The sequence below is a fragment of the Genypterus blacodes genome, unplaced genomic scaffold (genome assembly GCF_046128005.1).
Source record: "Genypterus blacodes isolate CSIRO-AG114 ecotype Tasmania unplaced genomic scaffold, CSIRO-AGI_Gbla_v1 ptg000148l_1, whole genome shotgun sequence".
Taxonomy (NCBI): Eukaryota; Metazoa; Chordata; class Actinopteri; order Ophidiiformes; family Ophidiidae; genus Genypterus; species Genypterus blacodes.
In genome coordinates, this window is record NW_027466950.1 from 586,796 (window position 1) to 599,877 (window position 13,082).

The following is a 13,082-nucleotide window of genomic DNA, read 5'->3' on the forward strand; positions in this document are numbered from 1 at the left end:
ACAAGCTCCTTCCATAAAACATTAAAGGGGACATAAAGTATAATGTTATTGTCCTGACTTCAGGGTCTGTTTTGAAACCGTTGCAATGCTTTAGTGTTCAACACATCGATCCACTCTCACTTATATTTACTTGCTAATTTATTTGTTTGTGCAGCAATTAAGGAGAACTAAAACCAAGAAAGACGTACGGATGCAATTAATAGGAGTCAGCGGCTCACAGAATTTACAGAAGTATCACTTAATGAGAGTAAAAGAGAAGTCCATCAGGTGAGGAAATGCATGCGGAGGCGGCTTCCTGTGATCTAATTATGGTGTTTGAAATCAGTTTATTCTCCTAATTTGGAGTATTGTGTAGCTTTTAATGTGCCTGTAAACATACTGAGTGAAAACAGGCTATCAGGTGGCGCTGTAGGGCAGCTAAATTCAAACAGGGCCTGTCTTTTTAAGTCCCCTACCTGGTTTTGATTGGGCAGCTGCAAAATGGCCTACGCTAGCCAAACACATTACTTGTCGCTACGTCTAAAAACTACTGTTACATGTTGAAGTCAAATTGCTTTTTGAAGTAAAGAAACTGTCAGGTAAAGTTCAGGAACACGTTTTCACATTTCTTTTCTTTCATTTCATTCATTTTTGTAGCTATTTCCTCTGCTAGTGAAACATTGCTCCTTGAAGTAGCTGCTTTGTAGTCAGCTACTCAAGAATTAGTAATGTAGCAACATACTTAGCTTGGCTGTAGCTTATTAACTGCAGTTTTTTGGACTGAAGTTTTGCCAAAGTTCAAAACACACACATAACTCCTTTATGCTGCTGCTTAGCAAGGATTTCCTGGAATGTAACAAGGTGTGTGATTGTTGTCGAGGGATGAAGGACGTTGGGTTAAATAGACTTTGTAGTGCAGCGGTTTATGTGAGGAGTGGAATTAAAAAATAAAAGCCTGTAACATCGTATCATTGCATTGCATTCAGAGCAATTCTATTGAAAACATGAAGTAGCCATTTGACTGTATGAACCATCAAACAGTGTTTTTGTGTTTGGATAGAACACATTCCTTTAGCATAATTCACTACCTAGTTTTAACACTTCTACAGCTTCTATATGCTCTTTATGCTCTGCGTGCTTGTAACGTATCAAACCTGATTGTACCTGTATGTTGGTGAGGAGAGTCTCTATTGATGACAGGCCATCTGGGAAGAGGAAGGGTGAGGGGAAGCCAGGAGGCAGAGCGGGTCCAGCCAGGGACAGCCTCTCGTAGCTGTCTCTTGTCGTCGGGGTGCATATTGTGTTATCTTCTGGAACAAACAAGTAGTAATAAATGTAAAGGACGCAGATTAATCACCAGCAGACACTCAAGAGAGATAAAAGTTTGTGCACATCTGGTAAACAAGCTTGCATTCTCCTCCATTAACTGGGAGAATAAGAGAGTAGTTTTTGACCGTGCTGACAAGTATTGACCCTGACTTGAATTGAGCGGTAGGAATGACTGGATCCGTATTGATCTCCAGCAGCCAATCCCAGCTCTCCACTCAGCTCGAAAATATACAAGACAGCTCCCTTGGAGATTCCTTCTTATTGCTTCTTTCAAGGCCTGAGTGTGGGGTTAAACAATACCAACCAGGACATAAATCCAGCTTTCTCCATTTAAAAGATGTCATATGGACTCCAAAATCAGAAGCAGGCCCACAGTTCGACCCCAGACGCTCAAGCTTCCTTTGTGCATGCACGCACTGGTGCCTGTCAAACCTAAGATGACATCATCCTCCATTCATCATCAGCGGAGGGGTAGGGCCCTGCCATCTGCTGTCCAGCCTCTCCACCAGGCCTCAGAGGAGGGAAGAGGAGCAGAGGAGGGGAGGGAGAGAAAGGAGGAGACGCAGGCACATACAGATACAGGCTGGACGGCCTACAGTATGTCAGCGTCTCTCCGTCAGATCTGACACATTTTAACTCCGCTAAGCTTTAATCTAGCCACCAATTTGTAAGTGCTACCATCTTGCAGAGAGTTTATGAAACACAACCAATTTGAAAGGTCTCCCCAGGATGTCTGTGCCATCAGCTGTTTAATTGTTAATCTAATAAAAGAAAAAAAAACAACTTTATTTGTAGTGTGGAAGCTTGGCTGCGTCTCCGCTCTCATCCAGTATTCATATCTGTTTATGTGGCAGGATGAATCTTGTACAAACAGCGAATGGAGCTGAACAGCCCTGCCTCTCCCTCCCATCAATATTCACCAACGCCAGCCAAGTGGTGGGAACAGCTGGTCTTACATTAATTAGTTTAAAGTATTTATTTCACCCATCCTCAGAGCAGATTGAGCAAAAACATTGGAGATTATTTCAAGCATCTGCAAATGCCCTGGAAACATCTACTTGCCAAAAGTCGAGTGTTAGGATTCACAGTTTAGGTTTGTAATTTGGAGGCTTTTTTCCCTCCTCTCTGAGAGGGGGAAGATGGTGAAATATGCACCGCTGGTCCGTGGAGAGAGTAAACAACCTTTCTCCTTTTTCAGATGGAGTTCACTCCTGTTGATTAATTAGAATGGATGGTTGCCTAATGGATTAAAATTCGTTTATAATTTGACTTCATAAAAATAATGAATTGCCTACTTTTAAGAAGCCACTCCTGTGGTAATTTGTTTTGTTTGGTGCAGCCCTGTCTGCATATCTGAGGTGGGTGTCGAGGTGAAGATTTAAAAAGCGCTCTCCACACGAAACTCCCATTTTATCTCAATAAAATGTCTAATCAAAGATCAAAAGCATTACAGTTGGCTCCTGCTCATGCTGATATAGATGTATTGCGTGCATTATATGCATGCATCACCCACCTCCAATAAAATCACCATAACAACTACAGACGTTAGTAGACCTCAGGGAAAGGTCTGCTGTTGTAGCTTTGTAATTGATTTGTACTGTAGGCACTTTGTCCCTTATTTAGTGTTGGCATTAATCATAAATCATTGCTTTAACAAACTCCGGCTTCCCACTCAGCAGGCCTCCCCTCCAACACAATGTTGGATCACACGGAATATTTGATGGCTTTGTTGCAGGGGAAACAACCTGTCATGCTCTGGGAAAAGCAAACAGCGTGTTTTGTTCGACAGACTCCAACTACCGTACAGCACCGCTTGTCAGATAACATTTCCACCACGAGCGATGCATAAATACAGGCACTTTCTAAAAGGAAACTAGAAGCTAATAGGTGGCTTAATTTAATCAATATAATCAAAACTGCCTTAATGAAACTCAAATGTAAATTCCTGACGAACACGATCTAGATCTGTGGTTGCTACGCCTCTAATGTCACCTCACCCCCCTCCCCCCCCCCCCCCCCCCCCCCTCCTTCTCCCTCTTTCTCCCCCCTCCGTTCCTGGCTGCAAATGCTGGCATGTGTTTGCATGTTTATTTCTCACCATCGCTCCAGAATCATTGACTTCAACTTAATTACAGCGACAGGCGTTGGAGTGATGGGGGCCGGTGGAATGGAGTGCTCTGTTTCCAGGTGATATTTCTCCACTAGCAGGGGCTGCCAACAGCAGCTGTGACAGCCTCTTGTGCTCGCCGCGTGGGTAAAGGCACCGTTAAGGCCCCGACTATGAAATACTGTGTGGAAAAACACTGGCGGGTCACCCCTGTCACAAATAACATTTCATGCACAACTGTTTCGGCGGATAATAGGAGCCACAAATAAAAATGGGACGCTGTAAATACAATGCATTCTGAATGAAATGCCATAATTTAAAACAACGCGTCCCCCCCCACCCTCTCCTCTCGCCTGCCCCCTCCTCCTCCTTCTCCTCCTCCACCGTGCTCTCAATAGCTGCAGAGGGAGTCCTTGACAGTGTGCTAGCAATGATGAATCACCTATCCAGTTAATTTTCTCACTCCTCATGTGTTGTGCTGCTAAAACAGGGGCCCAGGAATTGACTTGACAAACTATGAATGTAAAAAATATCACTTGGAGGGATCTGGGCTTATCTCCAATTTACATGTTATTAGATTTGTGTTGCGAGCGGCACTTGGTCGTAGCGATGCTGAAGCAAAAAAAAGAAAAAAAGAGAAAACGATGGGGCACATGATAACCAGAGATAAAACATGTCTAAAACCCACTTGAAAGCCTTTGAAATATTTGATGGAAAGTCACAGGGAGCAGGGAGAAAGCGGAGGAAACTGGCCTGATTTAAAATGTGACAGACACATATTGCAATCTGTGGTAAATCTAGAAGAAACCTTGGGAAATTTAGCTGCAATCTCTGGATAAATAGCTGTAATTGACCTTGGGAGTTGAAAATGTGCCATATGTTTCTGGTTCCTGTGTTTGAAACTGGGTCCCTCAGGACATTTCAGCTGAGTCCTCACACAGAGGCAGCGTGAGAGGGAGGAGAGGAAGACACAGAGAGGCACACAAAGAGGGGGAGAGGGGAGCAGGAGAGAGAGAGAGAGAGAGGGAAAGAGAGAGGGAGAGGATGGGAGGCATGAGAGATAGATGGTAGGAGACAGAAGATGAATGGACAGATAGGTGGGAGAGTCTGAGGAAAAAGAGACGGGGCATAGAATGTGTGCACAAAGAATGAAAGAGTGACAGAGAGGAAGAGATAGAGAGCGGAGAGAGGGAGAGAGAGGGAGAGAGAGGGGGAGAGCAAAGGTACATTTGGCTGGCCGGTGTGTGTGTGATATATTGACAGGTGAAGCCTTTGTCCTTGCGAACCTGTGTTCCTCCCAGCAGGAGAACTGAATGCTAAACCCGGAGCTTGTCAGCAGCGGCCAACACAAAGCAAGGCGCTGCTTTTTACTGCACAATTACATTTGATTTGACCTGCCAGGGCTTGCGGAGAAAGCAGCCTCCTTCAAATGGAGTAGTTATGACCTCTCGGACGGCCATTAGCAGCTAACGCAGCAATATTCCACCTGCACTTAAAGTGCTGGATTTGGAAAATCTTGTCAAGGGAAATATCTGTCTTCTGCTATAAATGCACTGTTGCAAAGCTTGGCAGAAAAAAAAGAGTGGCTGGATGCAATTTGAGCACTTAAAAAAACATGAGGATGGCTCATCGTGCCAATGATGTCTGCACTTTGAAGGCTTTTATTTCTAAGGGAAAATAACTTCAGCATTTACTGTTTAATGTATATACTGTGAGCTTATTTTAATTAGATTTATCTAAAGTACTTAGACAGAATACACTCAGTGACACATTATAATCCAACTGTTAGAGGTCTGACTGCACTGTACAGTATGCATGTTTAACTTAACACTCCAGAGCCTTTACTCTTCATTCAATTTGGCATTTTTTCTTTCTCTTAACCATTTTTCAAAGAATGATATGCCATTCCCCCCCGACAACCTCAAAGAATCTGTTTGGAAACATTTACTAGAATTAAAAGGATGTCTAGAATTTTTTCCCTTGATTGAATTTTGAGGGAATTTTCCCTTGCATTTTTATAAACAACATTAGTACTTTTCTTTTTACATATGAATCTTATCTTTGAAATCTATGCATCAATGTCCTTTCTTTGTAGAATCACACATTTTGTAGTTAATGGAATTAAATGTCTCTTAAGGTATTTTGTACAGTGCAGCCTTTTTTAAGGAAAAGACCCCAAAAAGCTCTTCAGATTCCAGAGGATTATCAAAGTGAGTAAAGAACCTGCAGAGCATGCTGGGAGAATGTGTGTGATGATCCGTAGAAGAAGAGGGATTCCTTTAGAGTGACTATCGCTTACATATGTTGTGCATATGGGCCAGTGTGGTATGTGTGTGTAATGTATACACTATGGCAGAAGGAAAAAACACACACACACGTACAGATGCGTGCGTAACAAAACCGCACGAGCGCGCACACGCGGACATTACACACACGCGCGCACAGCACACAAACTAATGTGCCCTCATCACATTTAAGCTAATTTCCTTTTCATCACGGAGAGAGGAAAATGAGTGTTTGCCCCATCCCTGCTGGGGGACAAAGTCAAGAGCCCCGGTCGGTTTGGGCTAGATTAACAGGTAACATTTGGCTCCCACTCTCTTATCACAGCATGAAAATCAAACGGCGTGTTTTCCTCTATCGCTCTCTCTTACTCCCCTCCCTAATGTTCCCTTCACTTAGAGATGAAATCGCTTGCTGCACAAACCCATTTGCAGAAAGGAGAGAAGGTGAGCGGGATAATCAGGCTGGCCACTGGGCCGTGTTTCCTAAATGCTCTCCAAAACATTACTGTGCACAGGCATAAAATTAGCGCCGGGACCTTAAAATGTTGACATTTAGCATGACTTTTTGGAAAGTGACACCCTCATATTTTCTTGTAGGATATCATTAAATTTCAACTGCCCTATGGCTGTGCCTTTCCATTAATAACCAATTCAGTGTGTCACCTCTCCCTCACACACACTTCTCTCGCCACCTTTTTAAAGTAATGAGTCCATTGCTTTGCCTTAATAAATTGAATCCTATTCTCAAGGCCATATGAAGATGGAGCCACAGATGGACAGGCTGCGTGGAGGAAATAACCATAAATCCTTTACTGTCAGAGAGGCGGGCTGAGGTGACAAAAGAAGACAATCGTGATACCCAATTGAGATCACGCTGAGATTACCAAAGGTGCGGTGGAAGGTTAGCGAACTCTGTTAAAGCCGTCTTTTCATGGCCCCGTTCTATGCGGAATATGTCCCTGAGATTGTAATACTGACAGATCAGTGTCCATAACGTTCTGCAGTATCTATATGCAGATGATGAACTGCAGTTTAGGGTGCTTGGGAAGAGATTACTGCGCCACCTATCACACCACAGGAACAGATACATTAAGCACCAAGGAACCAGGAACCTATTTAGTTCTGGAGCTACAGGAGATCACAAGTTAGAACACTGCTGATTGGTTTCGTCCTAGGGACAAAACAAAAAGTTGCGTTTAATGGAACTCAGATCTACTCAAGAAGCAGCACTGAGGATAATTCTATACTCAGACGTTAGACAAACCGAATAGAAGTGTGAAGAGATTTTATGATATCTTTGTTTGGCGATATTACCTAACAGCACGGTAGAATGTAGAATGAGCGACAGAGTTCGGGTCACGTCTCGCTCTGAAAGTGCCTTTTACTGTAGAGCAGACGACGTGAAATAGATTGTATCATTTGTTTAACCGGATGAAACCAAAAAGAGAGAAACAGGAGAGGCGGAGGAATAGAAAAGGCGAGCAAGAGGCAGGGGAGCAGATTCCGTGTTGACTTCCATTCAGGAGGAAGATATCTTGTCTTTTTATGCGGCCCGTGTCATATTTATTGCATAAAGGTCAGAGTGTTCATTTGTTCAAAGTCAGCGTTTTCCCTCTCTCCTCTCCTCCATGTAATAAATGCAGGGGCTATGTCATTATCGGACCTCTGAGGATTACAGGCTTGGCTGACTGTGATGACTGCATAAAAGCACACAGGACTTTTGTTTCTGCCAGCAGCACACCTTCAAATGAGCTCTTAAGAGCGAACGGCGGCGGAGACAAAGCGGCGTTTTGCGGGGAGAGGCGGCCGCTCGGTGTGGTCGACGAGCGAGAGAGAGAGAGAGGGCCAAGGTTATTCAAAGGTTAGAGATCGCAACACTAAATCTGGCGAGGGTATCGGGGAGGAGGAGGAGGAATAAAATAAAAGTACGGCTCAGGAAAGACAATGACAATCAGACCGGGCTGCCATGGATTTCTGTAATTCACCTATCGACTAGGAGACAGAGCTGTCAAGAAGATAATACTTGCTGAAGGACATTATAGTGGAGCACTTTGAAGGTGTTTACATTGTCTTAGCGTATTGACCTCCATTGAACAGGTCCAGCTATTGACCTGGCAGAAGGATCCCAGATTAAATTGGTCTAAACTATTGATTTGGTATTTTGCCTGGATCATTCCTACTGTACACCCCACTAATCTCCCTGACCTACTGATCATCAAATCCATTTATTTCTCACTCATTTATTTAGTTCTCCTTTGTTTGCCGTTTATAAATTCATCCGAACAACTTCTAATGCCGCTTAACTGCATTAACCGCGAGTCCTGTTCCCGCCCGATAGCGGCGCCGCGTTCGGAGTAGAACGTGCCCGCAGAACGCGCGCCCGACATCACCACGCACATGCCAATTACATAGTGATAATTAAGCATTCAAACAAACAAACAGAGAGGAAATCCCCTGTAATCACCGAGTTTTAATGGAACACGTATTAGCTCGGTGTGTCTGGCCAGATAGCCCGGGTCCTTGATCGGAGCTGTAGGCACGCGTGTGGGGAAGGAGGGAGGACAGGGGGGGAGACGGGGGACGGCGCAGTGTCATTGCCTGGCATTGGAATCCTACAGGGAGAGGCTCCGTCGCTTCTGTCGCCGCCGAAAGGCCGTGGACGCTGGCTGGCGCTAATCCAGGTCGGTTACACCGAGTCGCTTTTGAAGGAAGATGAAAGAACAAAAGAGGAAGGAAGAGTGGGAAGAGTGAACTTTGAAAGGCCTGGCTTAGGAGCGCTTGCTCTGGCTGCTCCAAAAAATGGATGCAAATCCATTAGCAGTCCTGGTTTCACAGTTCTAAAAATACTTAAGGGGTTTTAATAGAAGCGACGTGTTAAACGGATGGAAATCTGTTTTGATAACATTATTCATAACATTGGCTTTGCTCTGTGTGAATTAATAACACTTCATTTACAGACGGAAGAAAGCTGGCATGGTATTTCCAGTTAAAGAGATTAATTTTTAAACACCTAATTGACAGGCTGGGGTTAGGCAGGATAAGCAACAAGACTATGAGGCTGCTGCAGCAAAGTCAAGGTGACTGGAATACGCAGAGAAAAGCTTTCAAAAACGCAGAATGGAGCGTGGAGAGGGAGGGAGTGGAGAGAATTAGTCCTCCAGCACTTTTCCCTCCGCCCCCCATTCTTCCTCTCTTTATTAGGAATGATTTACTTTCGCAGTGAAAGGATATAAAAGCTCAAGTATAGCGGCGTAATTATCGCCGAGTGAAAATTTAAAGGTTTGACTCACAATGTCCTCAAGTCGGCTCCAGCAGACTGCCAGGCGATAAGAGCGACTGTGTTCGACACTCGCCGTCCAATCGCCTCGTGTTTTATGGGCTTTGCCAAAGGAGGAGCACACAAACACCACTCGGCACGGCGAGTCTGTAAACATGATGGACTGTGGCAAACTACTAGGGATGGTGTTTACCTTGGCAGAGTCTGGCCCTGGCATGTTGGCGGCGTCGCTTAATTACTGTTTACATGTAAATATTAAATTATACAAACAAACCACGGCGAATGTCTGGGAAAAAAATACAGAAATACATATTCAGGGTCAACCTTATCTGTCTGCAACATCCTGCCGCCGCTAAGGTATGTGTATTGTTTTGAATCGCAAATTTTCAGCTTTGTACATAATTTTCATAATTGTTTAATGCTGTTGTCCAAGGGCATTGGCTCCCATGATCTGCATACCAGCAGATGCTCAGATATGTAAAATGCACCCGGTGTTGTCAGCAGAAGAGGAAACAGGGAGGTTATTGTTTAAAACCGGCATTGTGATCATTAATGTCTCCGGTCAAAACCATCCCGACGGATGATCGCTTTGATTGCCGCGCCGCCTCCCTGGCAGTCCGGAATGGCGGTGCCTACTGTGCGGCTCGGGTATGGCTGAGTAAAGCACTTGTTCATTTGCAGTGAAGGGTAACATGAAACAGGCCTCAGCCTTCTGATGGACAGGGAGATTTCACCTTCGCCAGTGAATGATAATGCATTATTAAATTTGCCTCTCTGCTCACTAGATACACTTAGCTGACCACAGCATATTTATCTCCCCATCCGAGGCTCGTGTCTTGGCAGGAGAAAGCATTCTGTCACTTTTGAGGCATTTCAAAGATTAAAAAGAACCTCTCTCTTTTCAACGTCCCTAAAAGCATCCCCCCTTTTTCAGTGAAATGTGATTAGCGGGAGATGGTGTCACGCAATGGAACATTCATGAGGGGGAGAACAAATATCCAAATGAACTCCCATGTCCTGGAGGAATAGCCCCTCTCTGCACCATCAGCAATCTCTCTCACATGGGCCGGGGAAAATTTGATTGATCCTCTATTGAATTATTTTTTTGCACTCTTTCATTTCAACAGGACGCACTGACAAGTTGTTTGATCATAAAGCATTATTGTCTGCCAAGTCACATTTCAGGGCTGTGATGGCTAATGATCTTGCCTCCTGACTTAGGGAAAGTCAGGTAGTCAGCATGTGTTTGAAGCTCGCAACACCAAGGACATCGGGAGGACTGAACAAAACACTAAGCATTAAAGTCAGGAAGATGAAGAGAAGGCGCGCACGCTGAACACGTCGAACTTTTAATGATACTGTGCAGAGATACCATCAATGTCAGTGAAATATTTACACCCCTAAAGTAGAACAAAACTTCTGGCCAAAAGTCCCCTCACTTCCTTTTTTATCATTCATCACGCAAAGACAAAAGAGAACAAAGAGCGCAAAGGCAGGAAATTACTTTTTCGCCTTTTTCATCTTTTTCAAGCTATACGTCCCCTTATTGAATGAGCCCATCGGCGACCACGGGTCCTTGCCCAGAGCAGCTGTATGGTAATAGAGTGTGACACCGTTACCTGCTTCACTTCATCATTCAGACTGTAAACTGGGACTGCAGACAGCGCGCTGTGCCCGAGCCCCCCGGCTATCAAGTGGACACCTAGGCCGCCTCTTGACTGAGCCTCCCATCCAGGGAAGGCGTGGAGAATCGGCTCCACTTCCACCGCGGCCGTCCAACGGTACTCAACGTATCAACGCACGGATGATGGCAGGTATGAACGGATGCACCTCGAGGTGACATAATACACCGGGAGCATCCATTTGTGCTTGGAAGGACATTAAGAGTGCATCTCCTGTTGTGTCAACAAGGATATATAACGTTTACCAGGGAAGTGCCAATATCGCATTACCAGTGAATCACCCCCTTTTAAAATATGGTTTACAGAATCAGTTTACATGCAGCCGCTGCCTCTGACTCTCCAGTCAGTCAGGCGTTTTAGCTCAGTGTAAAAGAGATGTGGCATTTGTAACTGCTACGAGATGACTGAGGTAAAGTGGGGGAAATTTGTTGCTGGCAAAAAACAGGGAAAGTGCCACATGGCATTTAAAGAAACTCTTATACCTTGACGCACATACATATGGCTTGTGTTTAAAACACCTTTTCCCTGAGGAAATAAAATGATGTCAAGTGTTTGATGTCCAAAGTGAGTTACAGCCAAAGGCTTCCATACCTTTCAAATTCCCCCTTGTTTGTCAGCTACCTGCTGTTTCACGAGACAGAGGCTTGTCGGAAGCGATTGCCACAGACTTTCTGTTTGAAGCAATTCAATTAGTCACATGTGAGATAAATGCTCGCCTTGTTTTCCACTCAAACGCCATCTAATCTCTTTTATTTTTCTCAGGCAAAAATTTGGACAAAAAATAATCAAGTTCAAACAACCGGCTCCAAAAAACTACCATCTGGCTACTCTGCACCGGGTCACACACCTTAGAGAAACAGGCTTTTCAAAATGACAACAAACGCTCTTTGTCCTTCATCAGCAGAGACGACATAAAAGAAGAGAAGACGCATTGGCGGGATATGAGTGATGTGACATTACAGAGGTGTTTGCCTATTTAAATCCCGTCCATACGAGCCGGAGGGGGGGAGAGGGGAGGGGGGGGAGGCACTGCATCCTTTCTCGGGGGCCCGGCTGTGTTCTCCTCTCCGAGCGCATCGCGAGAGATTAATTTAATGCTTTGCCAGGATCATAAAGATCAAACAAGTGGAGAGATATCATTAAACCATTGGAATGTTATCTCATTTATCTAAACAAACTGATGCGATGAACAAGCCTAATTAAAAAGCTCACCATAAACAAAGCATTGGAACGTGAGGCCTCTCCCCTCTTTAACAATGGAACACATTTATTTTATTAATCTAATGCATCATGTATCATATCATTACAGTTCAACATATCTATCATTAATTTTATTCCCTTCACTTAAGGCTTTTATTGGAATTACTTTGGTTATTAGTTGGTTCTAATGTATTGGTTACCTCTGAATCTAGCTGCAACAATCTCTCTTATCTCGCTGCATAAACCTGTGCGTGTTATTCAAATTGCCTCATTTATTATGATAGCTTCCTCATGTAAATTGTGCTGACTGCTCGCCCTTGCACAGTCCTCATTAGACTAATGAAAACCTTCAAACGAAAAAACTAAACAACCTGCCAAATAAAGGTCTGGGGTTATTATGAAAATTACAACTGTGGGAGCCGGGAGAAGCTCTCTTCATTAATTCATGCTCAGCAAATTGGTAACTAATTTAGTTGCACTCCTCTGCATTAATGGGTTATTTTATAAAAATGTTTTCCACAGCTCAAGACCTCTGGTGCACACACTGGAGAGCTCAGAATCCTAATCAAGTCCAGTGACATATCAGGAATTGACAATCTCCACAGGAACGCACGAGTGTTTGTGGGTGGATGTGCGTGCAGGGTCAACTAGGCAGAATTGCTGTGGATCGCTGGGTCAGTCGCTTAATATTGCCAATATTGTAAAGGAATCACAGTCCATTTCGGTTTATTATGCTGGAATGGAGGATGCACTTCAGTTTGGAATAAAGCATTCAGCTGATGTAGCGAGAGGAGGCTGTGTGTTTCTCCATTCTCTGGTGTTGTCACGCCGTCTCCACACTGCTATGCGCACACACACAGTCGCACACTTTGTGACCCATAAATTCAGCTCATGATCCTGCTAATTATTACTATTCACTGCTTCACACCCTGTGAGTGAAGGTCTAACACGGATCTTCACGTCAGGCTGGCCAACAGGGAACCCACAGCCCAATGATTTCCATAGTGGATTTAATATCATTATCAGCCTGGCCCCACCCTATACCACCCAGCACACACACACACACACACACTTCACGCCCACTCTGCTCTAAACCAACAGAGAATACTAAAATCTATTATTTGCTTAATTTTGTATTTAATCCGCAGCACTTAGTAGATTTCTGTCTGGCTCTTTAATTTTTTATTTCTTTCTATAGTCACAGCAAAAGAATAATGGAATAA

General features: G+C 44.1%; 1 protein-coding gene across 9 annotated transcripts in view; it reads right to left on the bottom strand.

Moving 5' to 3' along the window:
- dachd (dachshund d) overlaps nt 1-13,082 on the bottom strand; it is a 99,251-nt gene that overhangs the window by 10,972 nt on the left and 75,197 nt on the right. For 7 of the 9 annotated variants that reach the window (XM_076165696.1, XM_076165697.1, XM_076165693.1 and 4 more), the window contains one exon: nt 1,144-1,289. In XM_076165696.1, coding sequence (XP_076021811.1) covers nt 1,144-1,289 — 146 coding nt within the window. The remainder of the gene's footprint in view (nt 1-1,143; nt 1,290-13,082) is intronic. The other 2 variants (XM_076165692.1, XM_076165690.1) reach the window with 1 other exon arrangement.